At 50.1% G+C, this 24651-nt stretch overlaps 1 protein-coding gene across 8 annotated transcripts; it reads right to left on the bottom strand.

The window, feature by feature from the left end:
* Positions 1-1420: 1420 nt before the first annotated feature.
* Positions 1421-24394, bottom strand: VEGFA (vascular endothelial growth factor A). Of its 8 annotated transcripts, XM_038131694.1 has the most exons (9): positions 23752-23884; positions 17901-17952; positions 12612-12808; positions 10837-10913; positions 10388-10420; positions 10079-10225; positions 7593-7664; positions 6330-6461; positions 1421-4072 (listed from the first exon to the last, which is right to left on the bottom strand). In XM_038131694.1, the coding sequence occupies exons 1-9, from the start codon at positions 23815-23817 to the stop codon at positions 4051-4053; spliced, it is 798 nt and encodes a 265-aa protein (XP_037987622.1). In that variant the 5' UTR covers positions 23818-23884; the 3' UTR covers positions 1421-4050. The 8 variants fall into 8 exon arrangements, with proteins under 8 accessions (XP_037987622.1, XP_037987624.1, XP_037987623.1 ...); XM_038131696.1 differs by lacking the exon at positions 10079-10225 and having other exon boundaries at positions 23752-24394; XM_038131695.1 differs by lacking the exon at positions 6330-6461.
* Between the last annotated feature and the right edge of the window lie 257 nt (positions 24395-24651).

Raw genomic sequence — 24651 nt, 5'->3', positions numbered from 1 at the left:
AGATATTCTACTTCTTCTGAGGTGGGAAAAGAGAAGGGCACCAGGAGTAGCCAGCCCAGCTTGCCATTGGTCCAATGGAATTTGATGTGTTGGGTTTGATGTGCTGGTGAGGGTCTGATGTGTTGTGACTGACAGGAACATGCTGACTCATCCATACTGGAGACCTAGGTCCCTTCATGCTGAGATTTCACATCCAGCTCAGCCCAGGGGAGAAGCACTTACCTGAGGGTTTCAATTTTTCCAATTTGATGACTTGTAAACATTTCCCAGGTTACAAACAGGCAGAGCAGGTCTCCTGGGGATAGGCTTGCTGTCTTCATCACCTTGCACAGCCACAAGCAAAAGCCCATAGATCCACACAGAACAAAAGCCAGTGGTGAATATACAAGGGAAGCAACTCCTTTGGGTTCCTCATGCAGAAACATCCAGATGGCTCACGTTCTCACCTCATTCCTGCAGTCCACAAGACGTTACTGAATGCAGTGAACCAAAATGTCCTCAGGTACTCATCCTCTTTCCTCCGCTCCACCCTCTGCTGAGGCAGTGACTGCAGGTACACCTGTTGAGCCACTTGAGTCCATCCTAAATAGAAGCCAGATTCTTTACCTTCACAAGAGCAGGAATGATGCAGCCATGAACTCAGTGGTCTGTATTACCCTAAGTGAGTAGCCTCCCAGACATCCAGGAAACATCCTGCATGGTCCTTTCCAGTGTGGACAGATGACTGACACATGACACATTCATCTCCATGGATAACGAGGAAATTACACCACTGCCAAAGTTTTTCCTCCTAGACCCCAAAGCACATCACGAAAGATGTAATGGTATCAAGATCCTCATGAAGTGATGAACACTGTCAGAGCTAAACGGTTTTTTGTTCAAAGTCATCCAGGATGGCAAGGTTTGGCTGAGCCATCACTGACAGCGAGCTACATGCGCACAGATCCAACGGCAAACACCAAGTCCATTACCAGAAGGGGCAGGCTCACAGCATTACTTTCACCTTGGATTGTAAATTCCACCAGGATTGCATCTACTCATGCCTGTACAGTACCCAGCTCATGGGACTTGGCTCCTGACAACAGAGAGACAGGGTTGGGACCATCACCACACTGCTTGGCATCATGCTGGGAAGGAACCCAGGAGCCCTGCCTCCTTGGTCCTACCCATCACACCACCCTCTTCTCACCAAGCAGGGAACTCGGGCTGAGCTCCACACAAGGATTGTGGTGCCTACCTCCCATTCATTTCAATGGGTTTTAGGTACTAGGTGCTTTTGGAAGCTCTGGGCACAAATCCAAGAGTCCAACTGGTAGGTTGCTGATGCCCTGTAGCCTCCAGAGGCAATGCTGGAGAAATTGTTACACAATGGAAGAAAACCAGGATGCAAGGCAGAAGGAGAAGGCAAAGGAAATCAAGGTCAGAATTAAATTCTTTAATACAAAAAAAAGTTTGTTTGTCGTCGTCGTTGCTGTTTTAAGATATATCTGAAATTTCTTTGTTTAAAAATAAATATGTACTAAGGAATATCTTGAAAAAATTCACTAGACACAATATGTAGTGTTAATATCTTTTTTCCCCGCAATTATTACAGATAAACAGTAGCACCAATAAATAAAATGATAACAAATATTAAAATTAAAAAGGAGAGAGATTCAAGATGTAGAATTTTCTATTTTTTCCTGTTTCTTCTTTTTACATATATAAAAAATTGTAGTGTCTATTTAATCCGAATCACACATATACATAAACATATATATATATACAAACACATAGCCAAATATATATATAGTATGTAGATGTATATCTAACCGTTGTCTCAATAGGAATGTGTAGGGGTAGGTGTTAGAGAAATTAATTAAATAACTGCCCATAACATGCTACTGACTCTGCCAACAATTGGGGAGAGACGGGATGGGACAACAGGAAGGTTAAATTTATACACAACCAGTACAAAAAAAAAAAAAAAAAAAAAAAAAAAAGAAAAAAAAGGAGGTACGGCTTATAAATAGTTGAAATTAAATATTAACAAAGAATACTGAAAAATCCCTACTCTTTAATTAAATTATCTGTTTAATTTCTAATTTAAAAAGGGATATTAAATAAGTATATAAAACACTTTCTCTTCCCTCCCCCGATCGGAAGCTTCTGTCTTGCACACGATGCAGCATGAGTATTCTACATTGCAGATGCAAGCACCCACCCGTGTGTTTTCTCTCCTTCTGAAAGCCATCAGTCGGATGGGGAGATCCTAGTGGTTAGTAGTCGCTTGTTGTGAGTCTGTTTTTAGACTGTCTTGTCTTTTTGGAAGCTTTCCGTGTTGTACATTATCAGGCGTTGAAAATTCAATTGCAGATGATGTTTGGCAGCATTCTGACACAGACCGAGTACCTTTTTGATTATTATTATTATTAATAATAATTTTAATCACAGAACTAGATTATATATATCCACATAGATGTACAAACACACTTTCAGGGGTGTGTGTGTGTGCGCGCGTGTGTAAGGTGGGTTTCACGTACACCACAGCCTACACTGCAGATACACACATAGCCAAGAACCTCATGACACAGCTAAGGGACTCCAGCTGTCTTCACATTTGATTCCCCAGCCCAAGACATGGAAAAGGGGCCTGATATTTACAGTACGTCATTAAAAAAAAAAATCTTGACGTTCTTAAGGGTCATTCACACTGGGCACGCAAACTGAAGGCAGCAAAAGTTGCTTTCTTTTTTCCCCCTTCAATCTTGGCATACATATATATTATTTTTTTATATATATATATGTATAAAAATAAATATATATATATAAAAAAGAGAGAAAAACACATACATACATACATACATACATACAAATGCATGCATTCACATACATACACACACACCCCCATACTGTGTATATACTTCTGATTAATATCCCTTTCCAGAAATGTTCCATAAGCATCTTGGATGCTCTTGAGTGGCAGCTCTGTGCATGAAGAAAGCAGACAGTGCTGAACAACTGTGTGGCTATGCACCGGTCCCCATTCTTGCTTCAGCACACTGTAGACCTTGTGTCCTTCTGCAGCCACCAAGGGCGGGAAATCTAGACTCCTGTGATAATTCCTTGAACAGAAAGTCAGTGCGCATCAGCTGCCCACCATCCTTAAGAGAACCCAGCATGACTCTCTGGCAAAGGTTCTACAGTGAATAAAGTCAACGCAAAATGTACACTGACATCCCATGTCCCAGCAAGGCAGGCAGGTTATGAGACGAGTAAGGGCGAAGGTTGGGGGAAGAGAGGGGAGGAGGAATCCTTGATCACGGAGATGGCCAATTCCTTGGCCTTTGACCCATCGCACCCTAGGATGCCGCTCTTTGGAACTCCCTGCCCATCCTCTCCATCACCTCTCGTCCCTGTCCCAGGCAAGGAGAAGGTGGTTTGTGGTACAGCACACTCTACAGAGAAACAGCGGAGGCCGCACAAGTCAGTTAGAGTTAAGAAGTTTACACCCAGCGCTTCTACTCAAGTCCAGTCTTAGCTTGTTTCTTATGCCCCAAGTAGCCCGCTTGTGTCCACAGCAGTCGAGTATTATCCAGTGAAGACACCAATAACATTAGCAATGTTAAAAAAAATAATCAGTATATATATATATATATATATTATATATATATGTGTGTGTGTGTGTGGTTAAGATATACATATATGTATATATAGATGTGGTTAAAATATATATACATATATATATATGTATATGCATGTATACACACATATATATGTATGCATGGGAAAATCCATCAAATACACCCCTATAAGTCTTCCTGGCTCTGTTATTTAGCAGCATAAAAAGAAAAATAAAATAAAACAGTTCAAAACCCAAAGGTGAATTCTGTGCGGCGGGTGCCTTGGGGAATGTTCCTTCCGGAGTCCATCGTCCGTACTGAAAGTGCTGTGCTCTACCGATCCTTCATTTTTAGGGTTCATTTGGATTAGTGTTTTGTTTTGTTTTATTCTGTCCAGGCGAGAAATCAGGCTCCAGAAACAGGGCTGTTTCCCCTTCTTTTCCGCTGCTCACCGTCTCGGTTTTTCACATCTGTTAAAGAGGAGAAGGAAGGAAAAAAAGAGAACGGGGGTTAATGTTTGTGATGGGGGTGCAACTAGGGCAGGGAAGGGAAGGAAGGGTGGTGGCTAATGTGTTTAAAAGCACATGGTGTTAAAACATGGCATGACGTCACTGGTGGGGTGAAGTGCTGTGCAGATGGGGCAAATCAGCTGAGAATCTCGACCCCACAAACGAGTCAATGAATTCTATTCCCCCAGGCTCACCTAAACAGAGCAGGGGGGATATCCCCAAACAAAATTTTGGAGCAGAATCAGTGGCTTCCTCACAGATAAGCTGAGTGTCTTGTTTGCATCTTTGCACACCATACACACAAATACACACAAACACAGAAAAACAAGGCTAAGCAATGCATGCAGAGACACACCCTCGGCTCTCCACCTAGCCTCTTGTTTGGGTTGGAAGCAGTGCAGACAAGAAGGCCCCATGCAAGCAAGAAGGTGAAAAGTAAGTGCTTTTCATTCCACTAGCTGATGTGAGGGGGGGGTAGCACCAGAGAACAGCAGTGGCCTGAAGAAGCAGCTGGAGAAATGAGAATTTACCCTCCCCTGCAGGTCCCAATACTAATTCTACACGAGCAAGCAAGAGGAACTTAAGCTTAACCAGCTTTTTATCTGGAAATTGATAAGCTAACCACTCCTATGACTCCTTCCCATTTTTCTGGCCAACACATCACCTCTGGAAACCTCCCTTAGTGCCAATTATCCCATCACAGAGAGGGACTAGTAAGAGAAACCCCTTCTGCCACCATGATTTCTTTGGGGTATTTTTTTTTTGTTTGTTTCTCATTATATTTATTACTATTTCTCACCCTTCAGACTCTGTGGGGTAGTTATCAGTTATTCTGGACTTTGGGAAAAGGAGCAGGGGGGAAAAGGCCAACATTAAGTCTGGTCTCAGACTCCAGGGGTTTTACTTGCTAGAAGTTTAACTCTGGAAGTTGCTCTATTCTGACCCCTCCATCAATTACTTTCCCACTGAAATCACAGCACCCCAGAAAAATTCTCTGTATACAGAGCAGTTTCCACCATGCTGGCAGTGCCAATGCCTCTCTGGCTTGGACACAAAGCATTTTCACAGCCAAAGGAAGCACTTGCTACTTGTAACAGCCTTAGCCACCTAGCCAATGGACGTCTCCTCTTTTCAAGATAGAGCCACAGAGGACCCTGGATCTCTCTCCCTTGTATTCTCCCCTTCAGCCGCTGGTACTGCAATACTGCAGAAACAGGAACAATCTCCTAGATTTCTGTGAAAGGGATCCGAGTTCAGAGTCACAGCCAAGTGCTCATTAGCAACCCCATTTCTGTGTCTCCCTCTACACAGGCAGGATGATCCTACCAGATCCTACCAGAGGTGCACACGTAGCTTGTGCAAGTCAAGACACCCCACTGAGTTCACCAAAGTGCTCAGGTGAGAACCAGGAACGGGTTTCTTTATATGTCTGTGCCACAGATGGTGTGAGACAGCACTCAGATGACACATGCACAACATGGATCTCTGAACAAACACTAACTCCACAATGCCTTTAAGTCTCCCACCTCATATCTGAAATAGGCACCTCTGCCTTCGCCCAGGGTCAGACTTAAACCTGCTGTATTCCATTCACAGTCCTGAGTGCAGCCTCTCAAACCACAACTCTGGACAGGACATGGATAAGGAACTGTGAGCACAGTACAAAAACACAGGGTGCTCTCCCTGGCCTTTAGAAGAACAAAGAGGCAAAGGAGAATGTAGGCTCAGCCTTGAGAGAGGCTCGTACTGGCCCTCCTCATTCTGCACACAGCAGAGCATCTACAAACCACAGAAAAAGGGCTTGGAAGAAAGGGGTGGTCAAATCCTAGTCAGTTAAGGATTTGTCTTTGTCCAACAGTATGCTCAGAGTTGCATACAGGTAAGGTACAGAGGGATACAGACCCTCCCCTGCCTACCTCAGCAACATGAACTCCATTATCCTATTCTATGGTAAAGAATACCTGAGATACAAAAGGTCTGTCTCTGGGAGCCATCCCCATCCAAGTCCTGAGAGCACACCTGAAACAAACAGCTGCCCTCCGACACAGGGAAACTCTGTCCTCACCCCAGTCAGCCCCTCTGCTCTCTGGCCCACGTAGGACAGAGAAAAGAAGTAATCAAATAGCACTGGTGCCAGAAGTCAGCAGGAAGCAAGCTCCCCCCCTCTTTCTCTTTCTCTCTCTTTCTCTTTGCGTGTTTCATCCTTCAGGACACAAACCTGCAAGTGCGCTCGTTTAACTCAAGCTGCCTCGACTTGCAACGTGAGTCTGTGAATTTGCAGGAACATTTACAGGTCTGGGGATCTTGTACAAACAAGTGCTTTCTCCTCTCTGAGCAAGGCTCACAGTGACTGCAAAAAGGCAAAAGGAAAGATGTCTAAGCTACAGCGCTTCAGCAGAAAGAAAATACACATGCAACACCCTGAACATCAAAGCAATCCCCTTGCCCCCTCCCGCAGCCCCCATGCTGCCAACTGGAGTGCCGTGGGCTGATGGATTTTCCAGCAGCACCTCAACAGCCCCAGGACAGCAAACCCTTGCATTAGCGTAGAGAAAGAAAACAAGCCTTCTGCACAGTATTCACAAATGCTGCATTGGATCCATTGGCTCAGGCCAGAGGGAGGAAGAAGGGGAAAGCAAGGATGGGAAGGTGAGAGGTCCCAGCCAACTACTGACACATCAGTGAAAGGAATTCTCTGAAGTGGACTATTGGAGTAGAAAGAGGCCAGCGGCTAAACGAGTTAAATACACAGGGTCTCTCCTCCCCTGGAAAGCAGCTGGGCTCCAGCATCACATGCTGACCCCTGCAGCCGGCACTGCCCTCCTTTCTGTAAGCCCCATCCCAACCTTGCCACCTAGGAGTCTCCTATGGAGGGGCCGTGAATTTACAATGCAGAATTTTGTGAACCACCATGAGAGAGGCAGAGCGAAAGAGACAGAGAGAGACAAGCCACCAAATCCAGCAGAAAGATAGAGGAAAAAAAACAGAGAGCCCCCCTGGCTCCCCAGCACCCCCTCTCTGGCTTCCCACTGTCCCACCTCTCCTCTCCACCTGTGACTCCACCAGACACGCACGCACATGTGTACACGCACACACACACACACACACACATGCATGGCAGATGCCAGCCTGCCTGTCACCAGTCATCATAGAAGTGAGGACACGAGACAAGTGGTGGAAAGCAGATGACAGAGTTGCAACCAGAAGGCGTGAAGAGGTGCAGGGTACTCGTCCACCCGCCACACTCTTGTGCCTTGGGACAATGGTCACCACTGATGATTAGAGAGCCAAGCAAGCTAAAGCCACCTTCCCTGAGATAGCCTTAGTGCCAGAGCAGTGCCATCACCAGCGCTGCCCCTGCAGGATCTGCAGCCCACCAGTGACTGGGAGGGGAGGGTGAGATTTGAGCGAGCAGCAAGCAGGCAGATTGCTTTGGGGAGAGGGAGGGAAGAGAGTCTACAAGCAGAGGACACAAACGTACAAGCTGAGTGGTTTGTACCGGCCTTTCTTGCGCTTTCTCTTTTGACCCTTCCCCCTTCCTCGCTTTGATTTTCTGGAAGAAAAACAAAAAAAAAAAAAAAGAGAGAAAGAGAGAGAGGGGGAAAGAAAGGGAGAGACAGAGAGAAAATGGAAGAAAACGCAAGGAAGAAGAGAAAAAAAAATACAGCCATGTGCCTTGCTGGGAGGGGAGAAGCACATGAGGCAGGACTGGAGGGTAAATCCCAGGGCTGAAGCACAGATCTCCACCTCGCACGCACATTCACCGGCTCCGGCGCTCCTGTCAGCTCTGCAACCAGCCTGCCCACAGCCAAGCCAACACCAGGGAACACAGCAGAGACCACCTCCTGCAAGGCTGCTGCAAGCAGAGGCGGATCTGCTGGAGCCTCAGAGGGGCACCTACCGCCTCCAGAGTAGGGCAGTGGGTGAGAGGGAGAAGGAACAGAAAGCTTTGTGAAAGCATTACGCCACCGCAGTGAGTGCAGACAACCATTCCAGGCGACAAGCACAGGTGCACAATGACTGACAAAAGGCAATCTGAGTGAAAGGGCTCTCTTCAGGGAAGAGGAAACCACTCTGACCTGATGCACTGCCCAGCACTGGGCCTAGGAGCAGACAGGTGAGCTCCAATAGCTCTGCTGCAGGGCGGGTGGCAATCCTGCCTTGGGACGGGAGCACTCCACAGACAAGGGGAGAGAGCTAATCTCAGAGAGGGCTATCCAGCCTGAAGGCTTTGCTTATCCACCTCACCTCCTGCCTGTGGTTCAGAGGACTCCAGGAGACCTTACTTGGATGTCTGTAACATCTCCTCTGGCAGCCTCTATTCTGAGTACTGAAGAGTAAAGAGGGGGAAGAGGATGGCCTGACCTAGTTATTTTACCCAGGAGATAATCAGCAAGCAGCTTTCAGTTCTTCTCTCCTTTCCCTCCTGTCATTGTCCACATGGACCTGCCAGACAGACAAGCAGATGGAGCCAAGGTACTGACTCCATTCTGAAAAATTCACCAGTTGCCTCTGATTCTTGGGCAGGAGCTGAGCAGGCAGGGGATAGGATATGCAGTCCTGGACACTAACTATGGATCCCTATGGGCCATCGAGAGCACAGGGAGCGAGGGAGGCTGGAGCCTGTACTGCTCCTTGAGCCACATTAGCACGGGAGCAAGGGAGAGACATGCAAGGAGAAGGCCCTAGTCAAAGCACCAGGGCTTGTCAGGCAAATGAGTCCCAGCTCTGAGGCAGTTCAGCAAAGGCTCCCTCGTTCCCTGGTGCAGCCCACCTCAGGAGAGAGCTGTCAAAGGGAATTGGAGGTAACAGAAGAGAAAGCACCATAGGTGTCTCCTAGGCCCTGTTCAAGTCGTCTCACTGGAACGAGTGTCAGAGCATCAGCTCAATCCCAGTTCTGCCCTACATGTCAGGCAGGAGTCACAGGGAGACGGTGAGGGGAAGAAAATCGACCTGAAGGGAGGAGAGGGGTACCAGTATAACAAGACTTTCAATCCGGCACAAATCAAAGCACACCAGTCTCTCCCATCCCTTCCCTTCCTTCCCTGGGGAGTGCAGAACCAGCAAAGAGCAGGCAAGGTGCTGTTAGAAGAGGAAAAGTGAATGCAACACAGTCCGAGCTGGCTGCTACACCCACACCCCATCCTCACCAGAGCTCATACAGACCAAACTCTCACACACCTTCAAACTACAGAGCCACACAGAACGACCGTCCCCGACACGGCCCTGTGCAGAGAGGACTGTTGGCTGCACACAGTCTGATGCAGCCAGGAGCAGATTTCCAGGGGGAGGAGGAGAGGCTGGAAGGCAGCTAGAAACATACAACCACCAGGAGAGGAGTGAAAGAAGCTCTCTCTCTCCTGTTTGCTCCCTCGGTCTCAGATTCAGCCTCATCTCCAAATATTCACTTCTTTCTCGCCAACTCCGCACCTCTAAAAGGCAGAGCTGCTTTCCCAATCATGCGCAGTCCAGCTGATCCTCTCGCTCAGAGAGATCATTCTTTCTTTTCAACGTTGTTTTTTGTATTTTATGCATCCCTGCAACTACTGCAGGATTAGAGTTTATTTTTTCTACTTTCCACAACATTTTTACTTCGGGGAGGAAGTAAAGGGAAGGTTGTGACTTAACCTCCTTCAGGCCACTAAAGCAAATCCATCAGATTCAAAAACCCCTCGTAAAAGCCTTCACCGAGAACCCAGCTAGGACATCCACCTCCCTTTACACCCTCCCAAGGTCCCCACCCAAACAAAATCGGTGTCACATCCCACATGGCATCAGTCCTGCCTCCACCAGGCCTCTACTTGCACCTCTCTCTGTAGCCAGCAGAGTTCCTACCAAAGCTGCTGTGAAAGAAGCCAGCAAGTACTCACTCAAGCAGCAAGAAAAAAATTAATAATAAAGAAAGGCAGCAGTTTGCAGTAACCAGAAACACCCCAGGAAGAGGGAAGGGAAGAATGGGGGCTGCACCTTGAATCCATTCCAGCAGGACAGACACGACAGGACTTCCCTGACTCGGGAAAAAGCATTAGGAATGACTGCCATGGCCATGGGTCATGCAAGGTCCATGTCTGGGGTATGAAGGAAGGACCATCAGATCTGGGTTTCTGTGACCACCTGGAATGGATTCAGAGCATTGCCCCATGCAGTACCATATGCCATTTCCAAAACACCTTCTTAAAGTGAGTATATCCAACCAAAGAAAAGGGCAAGGGGCAGTGGGGAGAGGAAATGCCAACCAACCACCAAAAGAGAAAGGAGGAAAGGCTTGTCACTTACTTTTCTTGTTTGTTTTTGACATCTTTCTTTGGTCTGTGGGGGAAGACAGAACAAAGGCCTCATTAGAAGAGAGCTTATCACATATACTTCTGGTATTATCCCCAGTTCCCACCATGTACAGGGAAGGTCATGTACAGGCAGCATTGCAGGATGCCTACGGCACCAGTCAGGTGGTCCGTCTCAAAGTGGTTTTGCTCTCCTGTTGACCCTTGCTGGTAGCTAGTGCCAAAAGATCCCAGGATACAGGCTAGCACTGTCCACCTGTGATAGCTAGAGATGGAAGAGCCCTGACAGCAGAGGGCTTCTTTTCCCAGGCTCAGCCATCCCACTGCAAACCAACCAAGAAGGTTGCAGAAGCATCTGAACAAGAGTCCCAACCCAATGGCAGAAAAAAGGAAAGGCTCAGAGTAAGTTTATTGCAAGAGGAACCAGTGCTGCTCCATTCTCACCTGCAGTCACATTTACTGTGCTGTAAGAAGCTCATGTGTGATATGTGCTGACTCTGATGGGGCTTAATTCTCATGATCTGGAATGAAAGAAACAGAAAGGGTCACTGCCTGTTCACTCTTCATGTTCACAGCCCCAAATCAGGCTGCTGTGCAGCAAAGCACTCACACCCCAGGTGCTCCTGGGAAGAGCAGGGCAGAGTTTGAGCTAGTTCTGAGGCCCCGTTCTCCCAGTCAGGGAAGGCCTTTGATCACAAGCGAGCAGCAACACCAAACTTGTGCCAAAGCACTGTTTGCTCGTGCATGCCCAGTGCCAGCACTGTGGACTGCCTTGGAGACAGGCATGGGAGAGGGTGTACCCCCATAGCAAGGTCCTCAAAGAGCCCTCCCCGGCTGATGCTGGACAGACAGCAGCTGAACATCCAGCCTGCTTGTGCAGAAGCCATGCTTCAGTCTCACACAAAGGTCCCAAACGTAAATTCCAAATCCAACTCCTTTTCCTTAAGCCACCATTCCTTCCCAGCTGACATCTCACTTTCTCAGTAACTTGACACACAAAATAAATCTGGAGATCTGTGTTTAAAAGAGTCCTGCAAAGCCAGACATCACCCAGACCCCAGCCCCAGGTATATCCAGGGAAGTTATTTAGAAGCTATGGAATACTGTCACATTCTCTTAACTCAGAACATGGCTGGAAAATTAGCGCCGGAGATCTGCTTTATTGCCTCTGACCCTTTACAGGCATGCAGGCATACCAGTGAAGAACTGTAATTCAGCAAGGAATGGTAGGAAGAAAACCATCCCTAGCTACACCAAGCTAGTATGGCTGGAGCCTGCAAGTGGAAAAGCAGTATGGGGAACCATGAGAGGGCACAGGCAGGTTCTCCAACACAGTTCAAACACAGCCCAAATTTCAAGTAAAAGGACCTGCTGGTTAATCACTTAGCACTGCACATCTCTCATCGATATTAAAAATTCACAGCAATATTTACAGTGGCCATTCAAGGGGCTAAGGGACAAAAGTAGGTGAGGGAGTCATGGGTTATGGATAATGGGCACCAGCACAATTTTGGACAAGAGCTGGGATCCAGTCTCACAGACAAGGGCAGTAACTAAGCTCTCTAAAGCAATTTGCATCTTTCCCCAAAGGCCCAGCCTTTGCTATCATGGCCACCTTCAGCAGTCTCCAAACAAAGGAGGAAGAGCCCAGAGGCAGAAAGGCTTTTTCAGATGTCATAGAACAGTTTGTTTCGTAGATCCCCTTTAACCCCTGCTGTGGCAGGATAGCTAAAGACCCAAATTCCCTGCTCTGTTGGTACAGGCTGACCTCACATGCCCTTCAGGAGAGAGTACTGAGAGGTTCTCCCCTGTTGCCCAACTCAGCTACCTTCAGAACAACAGCTGTGTGTAGAGTTAAGGTGGTGCAAGGGCCTAAGGAGTATCTTCTTTGGGAACTGGGAGATGACACCATCAGAAATACTCCTTTGCATTCTCTAATCACAAAGTGCTCCTTTGCAGAAACTCTCCTTTGCATGCTCCTACCTACTGTATTTGGGCAGCAGCCAAAACACAGACTCTCCTCTTAGCCTTAAATAGACATAGGCAACTCATCTTTTAACCCTGCGTGGTGTAACACAGAGCAGCAGGGTCAGAAGAAAGGCTCCCTGGGGTAGGTTGCACTTCCTCTGAATTAGCTGGGAGCTGGGACTTGGGGTGGCTGTGATGGCTGTCTTGCTTCCTTCCAACCAAGCACGGGAGATTGCAAGCTGGACTCTTACCTCCATTGTGACGTTGTACACATCCACAGGGACACATTCTAGGCCCTCATCACCGCAGCAACCCGCACATCTCATCAGAGGCACACAGGATGGCTTGAATATGTACTCCACCTCATCAGGGTACTCCTGGAAAATGTCCACCAGGGTCTCAATAGTCCTGCAGAAGCTGCGCTCGTAGACTTCCAGGAATTTGATAACTAAAAGAGGAATGGAGGGAATAAGTTAATGCAAACTTAGCTCAAGAATGTCAAGTGCTTCACCCCTTAAAGTGAGCCAGACCGTTGCAACACAACTACCCTATGCTCTTCACTCACAGTCTTGAAGGCCTAAATCCATTGTCTGTACTCTACATACACACACATCAAGTGGGAAGGGAAAAAGACAATCTCCTCCTACAGCTGCTTCAGAGCAAAGGCAAGATGCACGAGAGCTCACTGCCTTCCCGGTACCATGATGCATGCCACAGGTGACTCTTTCCCAAACCTCTTCTCTGCTATTCCCCATACTCCCGGTACGCTGCCACTAAGAGCATCAGCTCAGCCAGAAAAACCCTGAAGCTGCAGCAGATAATCCACGCTCTGGACTAAGGCCCTTCACTGGTTTGCCCTTTACTCCCTTTCAAAACAGCCAGTGGATGGCCCAGTGGTTTTAAAGCCAGAAGCATCCTTTGTACGGACCTCAGCACACAGACACCTCTAAGAGCAGGCAGAGGCTCTGAACCACGGAGCTATGCATCTTCACCCTTCCTGTCATCTACCTCTTTTGGCCATGCAGAACATCCACCTCAGCAGGTCACCATGGAACCATGACAGCATTCACTAGAAGTCACAGCCTCCGTGTCTCCACACTGACCACTTTCCCAGACTGAGGAACCACGCCACTAAAAGATTCAAAGTAGGCTCGCAGCACCCCCAGGATTAACCAGACTATATATTTGGCTACTGAACCACAATGAGACAGTGTGGGAGGGGGAACAGGGTGGATCTGCCATTATCCCATGCCTTCCCTACGAATGGAGCAAACACTAACCGCTTGCGATCTGCACTGATTTCACAAGTATTTCTCAATGTTTCCCAGTCTCTTGCCAAAGCTTCATTTTGCTGCTTGGTCAAGGGTTGGAGAGATTTAAAGAGATGAGAGATAGTATAGATAAGTGCACACACATAAACCCCAGGTGCTAGTATAGTACTGCAAATGGTGAGTACCTGGAGCCCTCCAGGCCTCCTAGCTCTAGCACCACACTGGCAACAGAGGATGTCTCACACAGAGCAGAGGGTAAGAATATGCACAAGGAGATAGTACCTGCCCCGTGCTGTTATGCGCTATAATGATCCACCTGTACAGTATGCAGAGTCCTCCAGCACCAAGGTTGATAACTCAGAGTGATAAGAGCAAACTGCTTGCATCATGGAAAATAATGGTCTCCAGTAAGCGCTTCTAAAGTGCCCTGAACTTGTGACAAACTGGCATAAAGGTTACTTTGCCACAAAAAATGCAAAAGCTGCAGGGCTTGGAGCTCACAGCCCGCAGTTAATTGTTGAAAGTTAATTCTAGGTCATGCGGGGCTGACAGTGCCATAGTGCTGAAGTGCTGAGAGCGGGTACAAGAGGGGAGGAGCTTCCCTCCAAGGAGTTTGAAGTGTCAGAGAGCGTGAGCAGCTATTAAAAGAGAAAGTGGCTTGTGAAAGGGAAATGTAGCCTGGCAGGCATGGACTGCTTGTTGGTATTCCTTGTCTAGAAGACAACGTTTCTGTTCCTTGTTCCTTCCCTTCCTCTTCCCTCCTCCCCTAACTGCCATATGTCTCCTCTCTGTTCTCCTATCTTGTCTGTGACTACCTCCTTCTCCTCCTTCTTCCTGTTCCCCTTTGGAGTGACCTTAGTCACCGCCTATGTTCCAACAAGTTGAACAATTTAATACGTGGGAAATTCTGCGGGCACAAAGATAGTCACTGAACTGCACTGTTGATTATTCACACTGTGCCAGACACAGGATCTGAGAACTCTGGCAGTAAAAACATAGTTCAGGATAAAAATGCTTACAGACCTACGTCAAGGGGAGGGACGGAAAGTAAGAGGGAGGGAAAGCAGCAGTTACCTGTGCAGATCAAATGCTGTTCACCACACCAGCCTGAGGCATAAAGGAGGCAGAAAATGAGAGTAGAAAAGTGAAGAGACACTGACTGGCATCTGTCATGCTTTCCTAAATATTTGCATTATCCAGGCATTTGGATTACACCAGAGAAACCAGACAACAGAACAGGCCCCAGAACAGCACATTCAACTTCTTTTGCAGGGCCTTTACTTTCACAGCTGCACCCTGACAACTATACTTGAGATCTGAGAGATTTGACAGGACTAAATTGTTCACGTGAAGAATTTGTGACTTTCTGCCTTTACTTTAACACATGATGATTTCCAAAGTCTGAATCAGCCTCTGAAAAAGAACCAGGCAATCCTTCCCTAGCTGCCAGTCAGAAGATCCTGCCACAGAAGGCACATTGCCTTATTTTGCTGGATACAGAGTATTCACATGGAGACTGCGCAACACTCTGTAGTTCATTTGCACAGTTACCACCCAAACCAAACCAGAGCACATGACTGAGGTACAGTCAACCTCACAGCAAAGTCCTGCCCCTTCTACCATACCTACACTTAGTCCTATGTACTAGGAGTTATATTGCACACTTTGCTGGGCTGATTCTGCCTGTGCTTCCTTTCCATTGGTTGTGTCACAAATGGAAGAAGGTCTCTTTCATGGGGAAGCACAAGAAGGTCACCGAAGGACTAACACCACTAGGTCTACCCCCTTCCTGCAATCTGGGCTTCAGCCCACGTTAGAAGTTAATCCCACAATTAACTCACACTCCTACCCTGCAAAACACCTCCAGATTTGAGTCAGAGGTTCTTCATTGTGAATGGAGGGGGAAGGAAGGTTAAAACATAGACAGGACCCACATTAACTCTTCAAGGCAGAGTTTAAGTTCAAATTTGGAGCAGTTGAGTGAGAACATGCTGGACTAGAAAAGGAGAAGTCTCTGATCATTTTGTCTCCCTCCCCATCAATAGCTTTGCAGCAATACAGACACACTGTTATTTTGAAAACAAAAGTGCAGCCACAAGTGCTGATGGTTTCCTTTATTTATACCAGAAAATCTTTTCCTGTGAAACAAAGAGTGTTTGTCTGACTCCTCTACAACTTCCTGTGCCACAAAACATGTGGAAGCCTCTCTTGAGCTCAAAAGGGTAGGGACTGAAGCTAAAATAACAGTCTCCAACCAGAGTAAGTCCATCCCAAATAAAAACCTGTCACAGTTTGACATCACAGAGAAAGCATAAAATGGCCAAAGACACAAACCCACCTTTCAGCCCAAGCCCCTAAGAGTTTCAGAGGAAGGAGCTACAGCACTGTCCTTGGGTAACAGGCCTGTCATCATCTCCTCTTCACAGAGGAGAAACTGAGGTATAGAGAGAGGACCTCTAAGTTCAAACCACAGGACAGAAGTAGAGCCAGGAGTCCTGACTTTTATTTCACAGTTGTATCTACATTGCAGAACCTGAAATAGCACCAGGACAATATCACTGAAGTCTCACCACTTATACTGCCAGACCAGCTTCTCCTGCAATCCCATCAACCTTCTTGTGACAGAAGTTAATTCTGTTTGATTCTTTCCCTCCCCAGGAGGGATTTATTGGGCACAACAAATGGCACAGATGAGGACACTAGCTCTTTTCTACCAACAGCAGAGAACTGGTTACCAAAATAAGCTTCACAGCAGGCTTCATCTTGATCCCTCTGGAGTCACTGAACCTTCTTCTGTTGACTTCAGCAGGAGCAAGGGTCAAGCGCAACAGGCGGCAGCCCACCAGCAAATCAGAAATTTTGCCAGCACAAAATGGACACCTATCCCAAGCACAGCCTGCCACAAACCTCTGGCAACACACATGGAGTCTGTCACACCAATAAAGTTACAGAAATTGAAACTGACTGCTACGAAAAAAAAAAAAAGCCAATCTGGGCCCACAGTGCTGGAGCCCTCTGCTGACCTCCGGCTGGAATAACGCTGAAGGTCACAGCCCGTGGGGACCCTGCAAGACGTCTGCCAGACCCTGCCATGCAATAAGTGATCTGCTCTGCTATGCAGGTAAGGGAAAAACACGGTCAGGATGGTCTTAAAGCAGGTGATGATCACTTCAGCCTGAAGGTTTCAAAGTCCATAGCCATTTTATCCCACTGCTGAACCGAGGACTGCGGACAGAAGCCAACCTCCTGACACGCACAGGGCTTCACTAGACCGGGAGCTCACAGGAGACATCTCTGACTAAGCCAAGGGCTGACTGCCCTTCTGATCTACATTTACTTGCATGAACCAACGAGGCAGGGGACACTGTCACATCCTGGCCTCTGGGCAACCGGAATGACACAAGATCACAGCAGCTGCAGAGACACCACCTTGTTTCCCCGCCAGGCAATGGTCCTGTCCATACTGGACAACCAGGAGCCAATTAGTAGAACCCATCGGAACCTATCAGAACCCTACAGTGCTATTCCCTGAATCTGCAATGTCTGCTAGCCCAAACCAGAATAAAAAGGTGTATTTTTCAAGCCTGGCTCTTCACAGTGCTTAGTAATCTCCTGACTGTGGGGGTACCTGAGACTGCTGGGAGGCATGAGCCCAGAAAATCATCCTGGATTGCCCCTTTCTCCTTCTCTTCCTCAGAGACCTGCCGTCTGGGGGCTGCTCCGGCCTTTGTTCAGGGATCAGCCCAGGCCACCCAGCCGGGCATCACCAGCACCGCCGGGAAAGAGGAGGGCAGCAAAATCTGACAAATCCCTTCCTACAGCACTGTGGTGAATCCCCAGCAAACTGCTCGCAGCTACTCAGCTCTTTGTGTGCTCCCGTGTGTGTGTAGATATATATATATAATATATATATATATATATATAAATGGGCGTGCGTATGTGCACCAGCGCACGCACGCACGCAGTTTCACTGTGAGTTGCGGTAAGCCAGGGGCGGGCTGGGCCAGCCCTGCTGCCCGCCCTGGCACCGCGGCCGCCCCGGAGCCCGGCCCCACGGCCACCCCCGGCCCCACGGCCCGGCCCGGGCCCGCGGCGTGGGGCGGGGGCGCTGCGGCCGCCACGAAGGGGTTGATGGCGGCGGCGCCTCCCGCCGGCAGCCCCCGGTCCCGCTCCCCGGGAGGTGGCGGTGTTGGCCGCCGGCGGCTCCGGGGGCTCCTTCCCCCCAGCCCCCGGCCGTCCCCGCCCGCCGGGAAGCCGCCCAGCGCTTACCTTCATTGGGTTTCCGCTCCCCATCCCCCAGGGCAGGCGCAGCCTTCGACAACTGCAAAGACAACAGAAAATCGGTCACAACGCGGAACCGTGACGCGGTCCCGCGGCGCGGGGGGTCCCGGGCAGGGTCCCCCCTGGCTGTCCCGGTGCCGTCGCCCCGCCGGACGGGTGCGGAGGGAGCCCCGGCGGGAGGGGGCGCCCCCGAGGCCGAGCCGCTCCCCGGCGGGCACAGAGGGACCTTTTGTTCCCCCGTCCCCCGGGGGAGCCGAGAGGGGCACGGGCGGGACGGCTCCGGGCTGGGCGACGGGGCTGGCAAGGCGGTGTGCCGGGCCCGAGAGACGCCCCAAAGGGAGAAGCGCGTCCCCGGGGAGCTGCTGTCAGTGACCGCGGGCAAACACCGGGAGCAAATGCGAGCTCGGCGGAGAGAAGTAACGGGGAGACCTGCTGCTGCTGCCGACACGACCGATGGACCCCGGCACCGCTTCTCCCCGTAAAGGTGAATCTGGCCCGGGAGGGCAGAGGGGGGAGAAGGGTAGCCAGGCACGGAAGGGCATCGCTCCCCTCTCAATGTCACAGATGTCTGTCACCCAGCAGTGGTGGCCACGGAGGTGTCGGCATCTGGCCGGGTGTCAGGGCGATTAACTGTGACAGCACCACTTTGCCGACGGACGCCGCCAAACCGCCCGGGTTTTCTTCCTCTCTGATGGAAGGGAAGGCGATGTGCGCTCTCACCTAGTGCTCCCAGTCCCCAGCCCCTGCGTGGATCCCATTCCTGTGCTCCACAGCTTCCCCTGGGCCAAAATTGGAAAGGCTGCAAGCTCTGCAGTCATTCCTGCTGCCTTTTGGGACTAGGGACGTTTCCAAAGCACTGATGCTGGCAGGAGTGGTGACAGGTAACCCACTCCCAAAATGGTATGGAGAAATATTACGCCACTTTACTAAGGAAGTCTTTATAATTCCAGGTGAAACAAGAACGCCACTCTTCCTGCTGTTCGTGACGGCTTTAGCTCTGACGTAACTTTACAGCCAAGTCAGGCTTCCCCCTGCTGTTCTGTTCTGAACCAAAATGGAAAAAGCCAAGCTTTCTTCACTTCTCCGAGGTATGTTGCCACCTGTGTGATGCCATCCGCCCCAGAACCTGCTGCCTTTCAGCAGAGGCCCATAAGAAGCATGGGGATCCATACAAAATACTACTTTGTCAACAATATGCTGTGCTCAGGCTTAGAAAACAGCCCTCTGATGTTGCAGCTGAAGACAGAACTGAATTAAGGCCAAGTCCACCCCAAGCTCACAACAGGAATCTGCCACCTATGGTCTTCTAAGCAGTCCTGTGCACAGGGCAGCACCACCATCCAAGCAGCTGAAAATGTCAGCTTTTAAAAGGAGGGGGCAAGAGAGCCAGCCAGAAGCCCCTCTCCCAGACATTCCTTTGTGTCTGTGCATAGTTCCCTTTGTCTAAGGTCCCCCTTACCGAACTTGTTTCTCATTTCAATCAAAGTCTTTCTATACCTGGGCATAACTTAGCAGCCCAGACCTGAGCTGGCCCATGTGTGGATCTATTTCTTCTCTGGGGAGGAGGGGGGCTGTGTGCCCAGTCTCAGTGCTGTGACAACACTTTAAAAAGCAGGTTCCTAGAAACAGTTTCATTCCTGAAGTGTGAAGGTCACTGCAACAGCACAAACAAAATGGAGGCAGCGGAGGCTGCAGCGGCCTTCCAAAGCCACTCAGTGCCTGACAATCTATGGGTAAAAAGAAAACCGCATCAAGGGCAGAAAAGCCTCAATCTGCTATGGCACAGGAAGAGGATCACGAGCCAAGTCAGTTTATTCAAGTCACAATGCCCCCAAGACTTTTCACAGAGGGATTTCTGGTTCACACACAAAATGACCATGACAGACTGAGCAAAATTAGTTTGGGGACACCTTGAGGGTCATTTTTGCCCATTCTCTATGCAAAACTACCCAGCCAGCTCCCAAGCCCATGCCTCCTCATGTGCAAGCACACAGGCTGCACAAGTGATGAGAAGCAGAAGCAAGCCACACACACGCTTTCACTACTCACCTGTGCCTAGCCAGCACCTTGCCCTGCCCCTGATGTAGTGGGGCAGGAGCCAGAACACTCTCGCAGTGCTCACCTGGACCTGGGATGTGATCTGACCCCAAAGATGGGAAACGAGATCGGGGCAAAGTGGGCAAAGAGCTTCTGAGCTTTCCCAGGGGAGCTCTCAGCAGAAACTAGAAAGGTTTCCCAGAACTATCAGTAACAGACTCTCTGCTCACTATTCCAAGAAACTTTTCTGCCCTTTCAGCAGTGTCTTTCACCTGTGCCTAGTGCCCTCAAAGCACGTCCACTAGAACAGCAGGTGAGGCAGGGCCTTGTGCCTCACTTCAAAACAGTCTGCTACATATCAGACATGGGGAACCAAAAACATTCCTCAGGACAAGCAGGCCAACTGTGCCCTTCGGTAGGAGCCTGAAGGTCATGCTCTCCTCTGCTGGCTTTTGGCATTACCCAACAGTTCTGTAACACAATTTCCTTCCAATAGATTTTCAGCATTTCACAGTAGTGTGGAAGCAACCCCTGGCCTGGCCTTGAGAGTAGGATAAATGAGCCCAGGAATGGGGCTGACAGAGGAAGCTCCTTTCTGTGCTTTTTGCAGTTTGTAGCAAATGCACATCCTTCCCTCTGTGGGGTAAAACCTCCTCTAACAAATAAACCCACTTCACACCATCCACATGTCTGTACCTTCCCTGCCTCTCTTCTTCCCTAGTCCCTGTCCAAAGCAAGATTTGCTCTGAAGGGAGAGAAAAGGTTAATCAAGTCATTCCTCTCTAACCATCACCCCCCTCACCACCACCAGCACTCTTTTTCTCCCTTCCCCTCCCCCTAATCTGTGCAGGCTCATTAAAAGAGCTTTGTAACTGTTTAGGACTGGAACAAACAATCCATCCACTTTGAGAGGGACTCTGGGACAGGAGTTAAGGCACTTTTCGTCTTAGGCACTAGAAATTCTCAGCGTTTTCTGCTTAGGAGAGGGGGGGAATGGGACTCACTGCACTCCTTCTCCATTGTACAAGCAGACAGAGGTCAGTAATCCTGCAAGCTGCCAGCACAGCCAAGGGACCTCTGACAGAACAGACAGGAGAATGAATTTGGGGTTGCTCAGGAATCAATGAGCCCCTCAGACGTATGTCATCCCTCTCCCCCAGCTCCTAAAGGAGTGCTCCTCTTTCCAGCCCATCCTCAGAGCACAGGAACAGCTCTGGGGAAGGTGACCTGCTGCGTCCCAGCTGCCTAAGGGCTGTGGAAGCAGGTTCTTGTGTCTCCCCTTCATCGTGTGGTGCAGAGGCACAGCAAAGGCAGGCAGCCTGGTGGGTGTGCGATCATTAACAGTCTAGTCACAGGCTTGTTCTCCCTCCCTCGGTGTCTGATCACTGCCTCTTCCCTATGGCAATACAGCTGGTATATCCAGGTCCCTCCGCTATTCTGAGCAGAAGAGCTCCCAGACCATCATCAAGAGTGACCTGTCACCAGGCTGGCAGCAAGACCCACAGATGAAGGAAGATGGTGACAGACCCACCTGTCCCCCATTCTATAGAAAAGGGAGGACTGAAAGGGGACAACAATGCAACCTCTCCAATCCCGTGCTGTGTGAGAACAGTGCACACTGCTCAGCACAATCAATCAGCTGAGAGGGTGGCACTGCAAAAGTGCCTTTTCTTCCCTAGCCTGCATGGAAAGGCTGTCACCACCAGTGGAGGCTGACACTTGTGGCATCAGTGCTGCCCATACACGACCATGAAACAATTTCCCACCATCTAAGTCTTGCTGCAGGAGCAGCCACAACAACTACCTCAGTAAGGAGTCATCTCCCTGAACCCTCACCAGAGGAGCACTGGGATTCTTTCATCCTTTCTCCTTTACTTCCAGGAAAGCTGCCTGACACATGCTGGACCCTGCTTCCCCTACTCAGACTCTGTCAGGACTTTTATTTAATGCTCTCTAATGTGCCTGGCTACCTAGATAGATCAGCCTGACAGCCAGATAAATATTATCACCAAAGCACAAACCCTAGTCCTGTGTGAAGAGTCATGCCTTCTGCCATGCTCAGAGTGATCACCAAGCTGCCTACGTGAGATCTGCTGGTATTTCCAACGCTCCCATCACTGTGGTGCCTGGACAACCAACGGACAAATAAGGACAGAACCGAAGGGCAGATCTCACCGTCGATCTGCCTGAGCACTTATATAGCCCACATCAGCCAGGTACCTGAACCTCTAGCTATCTCTCGTGTCTGCCTCTGCAACATTTTCCCCCCAAACTCCTGTAAATTCTTCCCTACCATTTTTTTCCATCGTTATGTTGTTTTCTCATCTGCACCATCCTCCAGCCTAGGAGAAAAGGCAGCATGAGGTTTTTATGGGGACAGATAGATCTCGGCTCTATCTGATCCGCCGTTTCCTCTTCTGGGGAAGAGGAAGGGGAGGGGAAAAGGAACAAGGGGAGGGTTAAAGGGTGTTATCACTGGACACCAATACAGACTTGTCTATACTATAGGTGGGGAACAGATGCTACTGTACAATTTTACTGAGGAGCTGGGAGGTAAAGAAACTCCTATTCTGGGTGACGGTGGAAAAACTCCTGGAGAGCAGACACAATTGTCCCACCAGCCAAATCTGGCAGGAAGGCAGCAGGGAGCTGCTCTGTGCCACACTCAAGAGAGAGTGCGCCTCAGTTCCCACCGAGCACAGCCTAATGTGCGGCTGTCACTGGAAAAAGTAGAGATATAACAGGCTAGAAACAAAGCGTGCAGTGCTTGCATGACTTCAGTTACAGCTGAAATGGCTCCTAATTGGGGAGTTGCCTTCCAGCATCGGTGCTGAACAAACAATGTGAATAACTGATTAGTTTGCAAGCGACGTTTATTTTCACAATTGTAGGAGATGATCTGACCCGCACTCTCTCCAAGTGCCGAGCAGAAATGGCAGGAGAGAACTAACCTGTTAAAACCTTTAAAACGTAATCCGTGCCTGCCTCGCAAACAGCCACTTTCACGTGGGCACTCTGTCTAAACCCCTTAATATCTCTTGGCAACACAGCCCTCTTGCCTCTTTAGAAACACAGACGTATGGGACAGGTTTGCAAAGAAAGCTGCCCTTCTTTTTTCTTTAAAAAAAGGAAAGAAGGAAGAGTTGGTTTTTGATTCCTCAAGAATGACAATGAGGTAAAAGTGACTGAAGAGGAAGAGAAAAATCCTGGGTTTTGTAACCTCGGTGCAGAAGATCTATATATATATATATATTTTTTTTTTTTCCAGACTGGAGGAAATTCTGGATCCATTTTGTCCTCTTTGATCTCTTATTTGTTTTTCCAGCTAGGCATTTTGAACTCCACACCGCGGCACGAACCCGAGCTGGGACCCAAGGCAAATATCGCCGAAGCAGCCTTTTGCAATGTCAGGAGACCCGAGGCTGATGCAAGAAGGCAGAGCGCTGCCTCCCTGCCCCGCGCCCCGGCCCCGCCGGGACCCCACGGCCGCGCCGCGCCGGGAGCCCCGCGCCGGGGCGCGCTTCTGTGCGCGGCCACTCCGCACGGCGCTGCCGCTGCCCCGGGGCCCGCGGAGCTCTGGGCAGCGCTGTCCCCCCGCTGCAGCACCGCACGCACACGTGTCTGTGCTGCGGGCACCCACCCGCACCCGGCGCCGGCGGCGCGGCCGCACCGCACCGAGCAGGTGGGAGGCAAAGGGGGGGCGCGAGAAAACAAAAAAAAAGGGGGGAAAAGTATTGTCGGCCGTCTGCCTTCCCTCCCCCTCCGCTACGCGGGGCACAAAAGCCCCCGTCCCGCCGCTTACCTCCGCGCTCTGCAGATAGAGCAGCGCCGCCAGCCCCCAGCGGATCCAAGTGAGCAGAAAGTTCATGGTTGCCGGCGCACGCCGCGAAGCGGGGCCCGCCGTGCTCCGCCTCGCCGCCGCCGCCCCGCTGCCGCCGCCGCCCCGCCGCGCTCTCGCCCGCGCCTCCTCCGTGCCCGCCGCCGCCTCCTGGGGTGCCGCCGGCCGGGCGCTGCGAAGGGTTGCGGGGTAAGGGGGGTTCCTCTTCGGGGTCTCCGGTTTCACCCCTCCATAAGCCCGGCTCTCCGCCGGCCCCCGCTTCTGCTTTCCGTGGGCGCTCCGCCGGGCCGAGCGCAGGCTCCGCGGCCGCCCTGCCGCCGCCCGGCCCCCGCCGCCGGGCAGTCCGAGCTCCACAGCGGCGCCCGTCCGCGGCGCTCTCCCCGCGTCGGGGCAGGCAGGCAGGCACCCGCGCCGCGCTCGCTCGGATTCGCGCACTCACGGCAAAGTTTGCGCGGAAACTTTCAATGCATCTCTTTTCCTGCGCCCCCTCTTCGCGGCGGCTGCCTCCGGCGGCTCCCCGAGCCGGGGTCGCCTCCCCGGGAGAAAGGGGCTGATTCCGCCGCCCCTCGGCCCGACCCCTCTCCGCAAATCGGGGTGGTGGTGGCGGAAAGGACGAACAGAGCGTTTTCCTCCTGTCCTCTCCGTTACTGTCTCTCCCTCTCTCTGTCCACCGCTTAAAAAAAATCAGAATAGTAATATATGAAAAAAAAAAAAAGAAAAAAAAATCCAAGCTGGATAGAGAGGGAGGGAACTGGGGCGTGGGAAGGCTCTGTAGGAAAGGGAGGAAAAAAAAATCCCAGCGGATCAAAGTATAGGTGGGGAAAAAATAAATTAAACGAGAGGATAAAGCAAGGCGGCAAGCTA

Source organism: Motacilla alba, chromosome 3 (assembly GCF_015832195.1).
Source record: "Motacilla alba alba isolate MOTALB_02 chromosome 3, Motacilla_alba_V1.0_pri, whole genome shotgun sequence".
NCBI classification, from domain to species: Eukaryota; Metazoa; Chordata; class Aves; order Passeriformes; family Motacillidae; genus Motacilla; species Motacilla alba.
This window is presented reverse-complemented; position numbering and strand designations above follow the sequence as displayed.

Excerpts from the sequence above, each read along its gene's own strand:
- VEGFA (XM_038131694.1), bottom strand. The coding sequence starts at position 23,817 with ATGAACTTTCTGCTCACTTGGATCCGCTGGGGGCTGGCGGCGCTGCTC. Across the intron at positions 17,953-23,751 it reads TCTATCTGCAGAGCGCGGAG|TTGTCGAAGGCTGCGCCTGC; the intron begins GTAAGCGGCGGG and ends TTGTCTTTGCAG. Across the intron at positions 7,665-10,078 it reads CCTGCTGGAATGGATTCAAG|AAAATCAAAGCGAGGAAGGG; the intron begins GTGCAGCCCCCA and ends TTTTTCTTCCAG.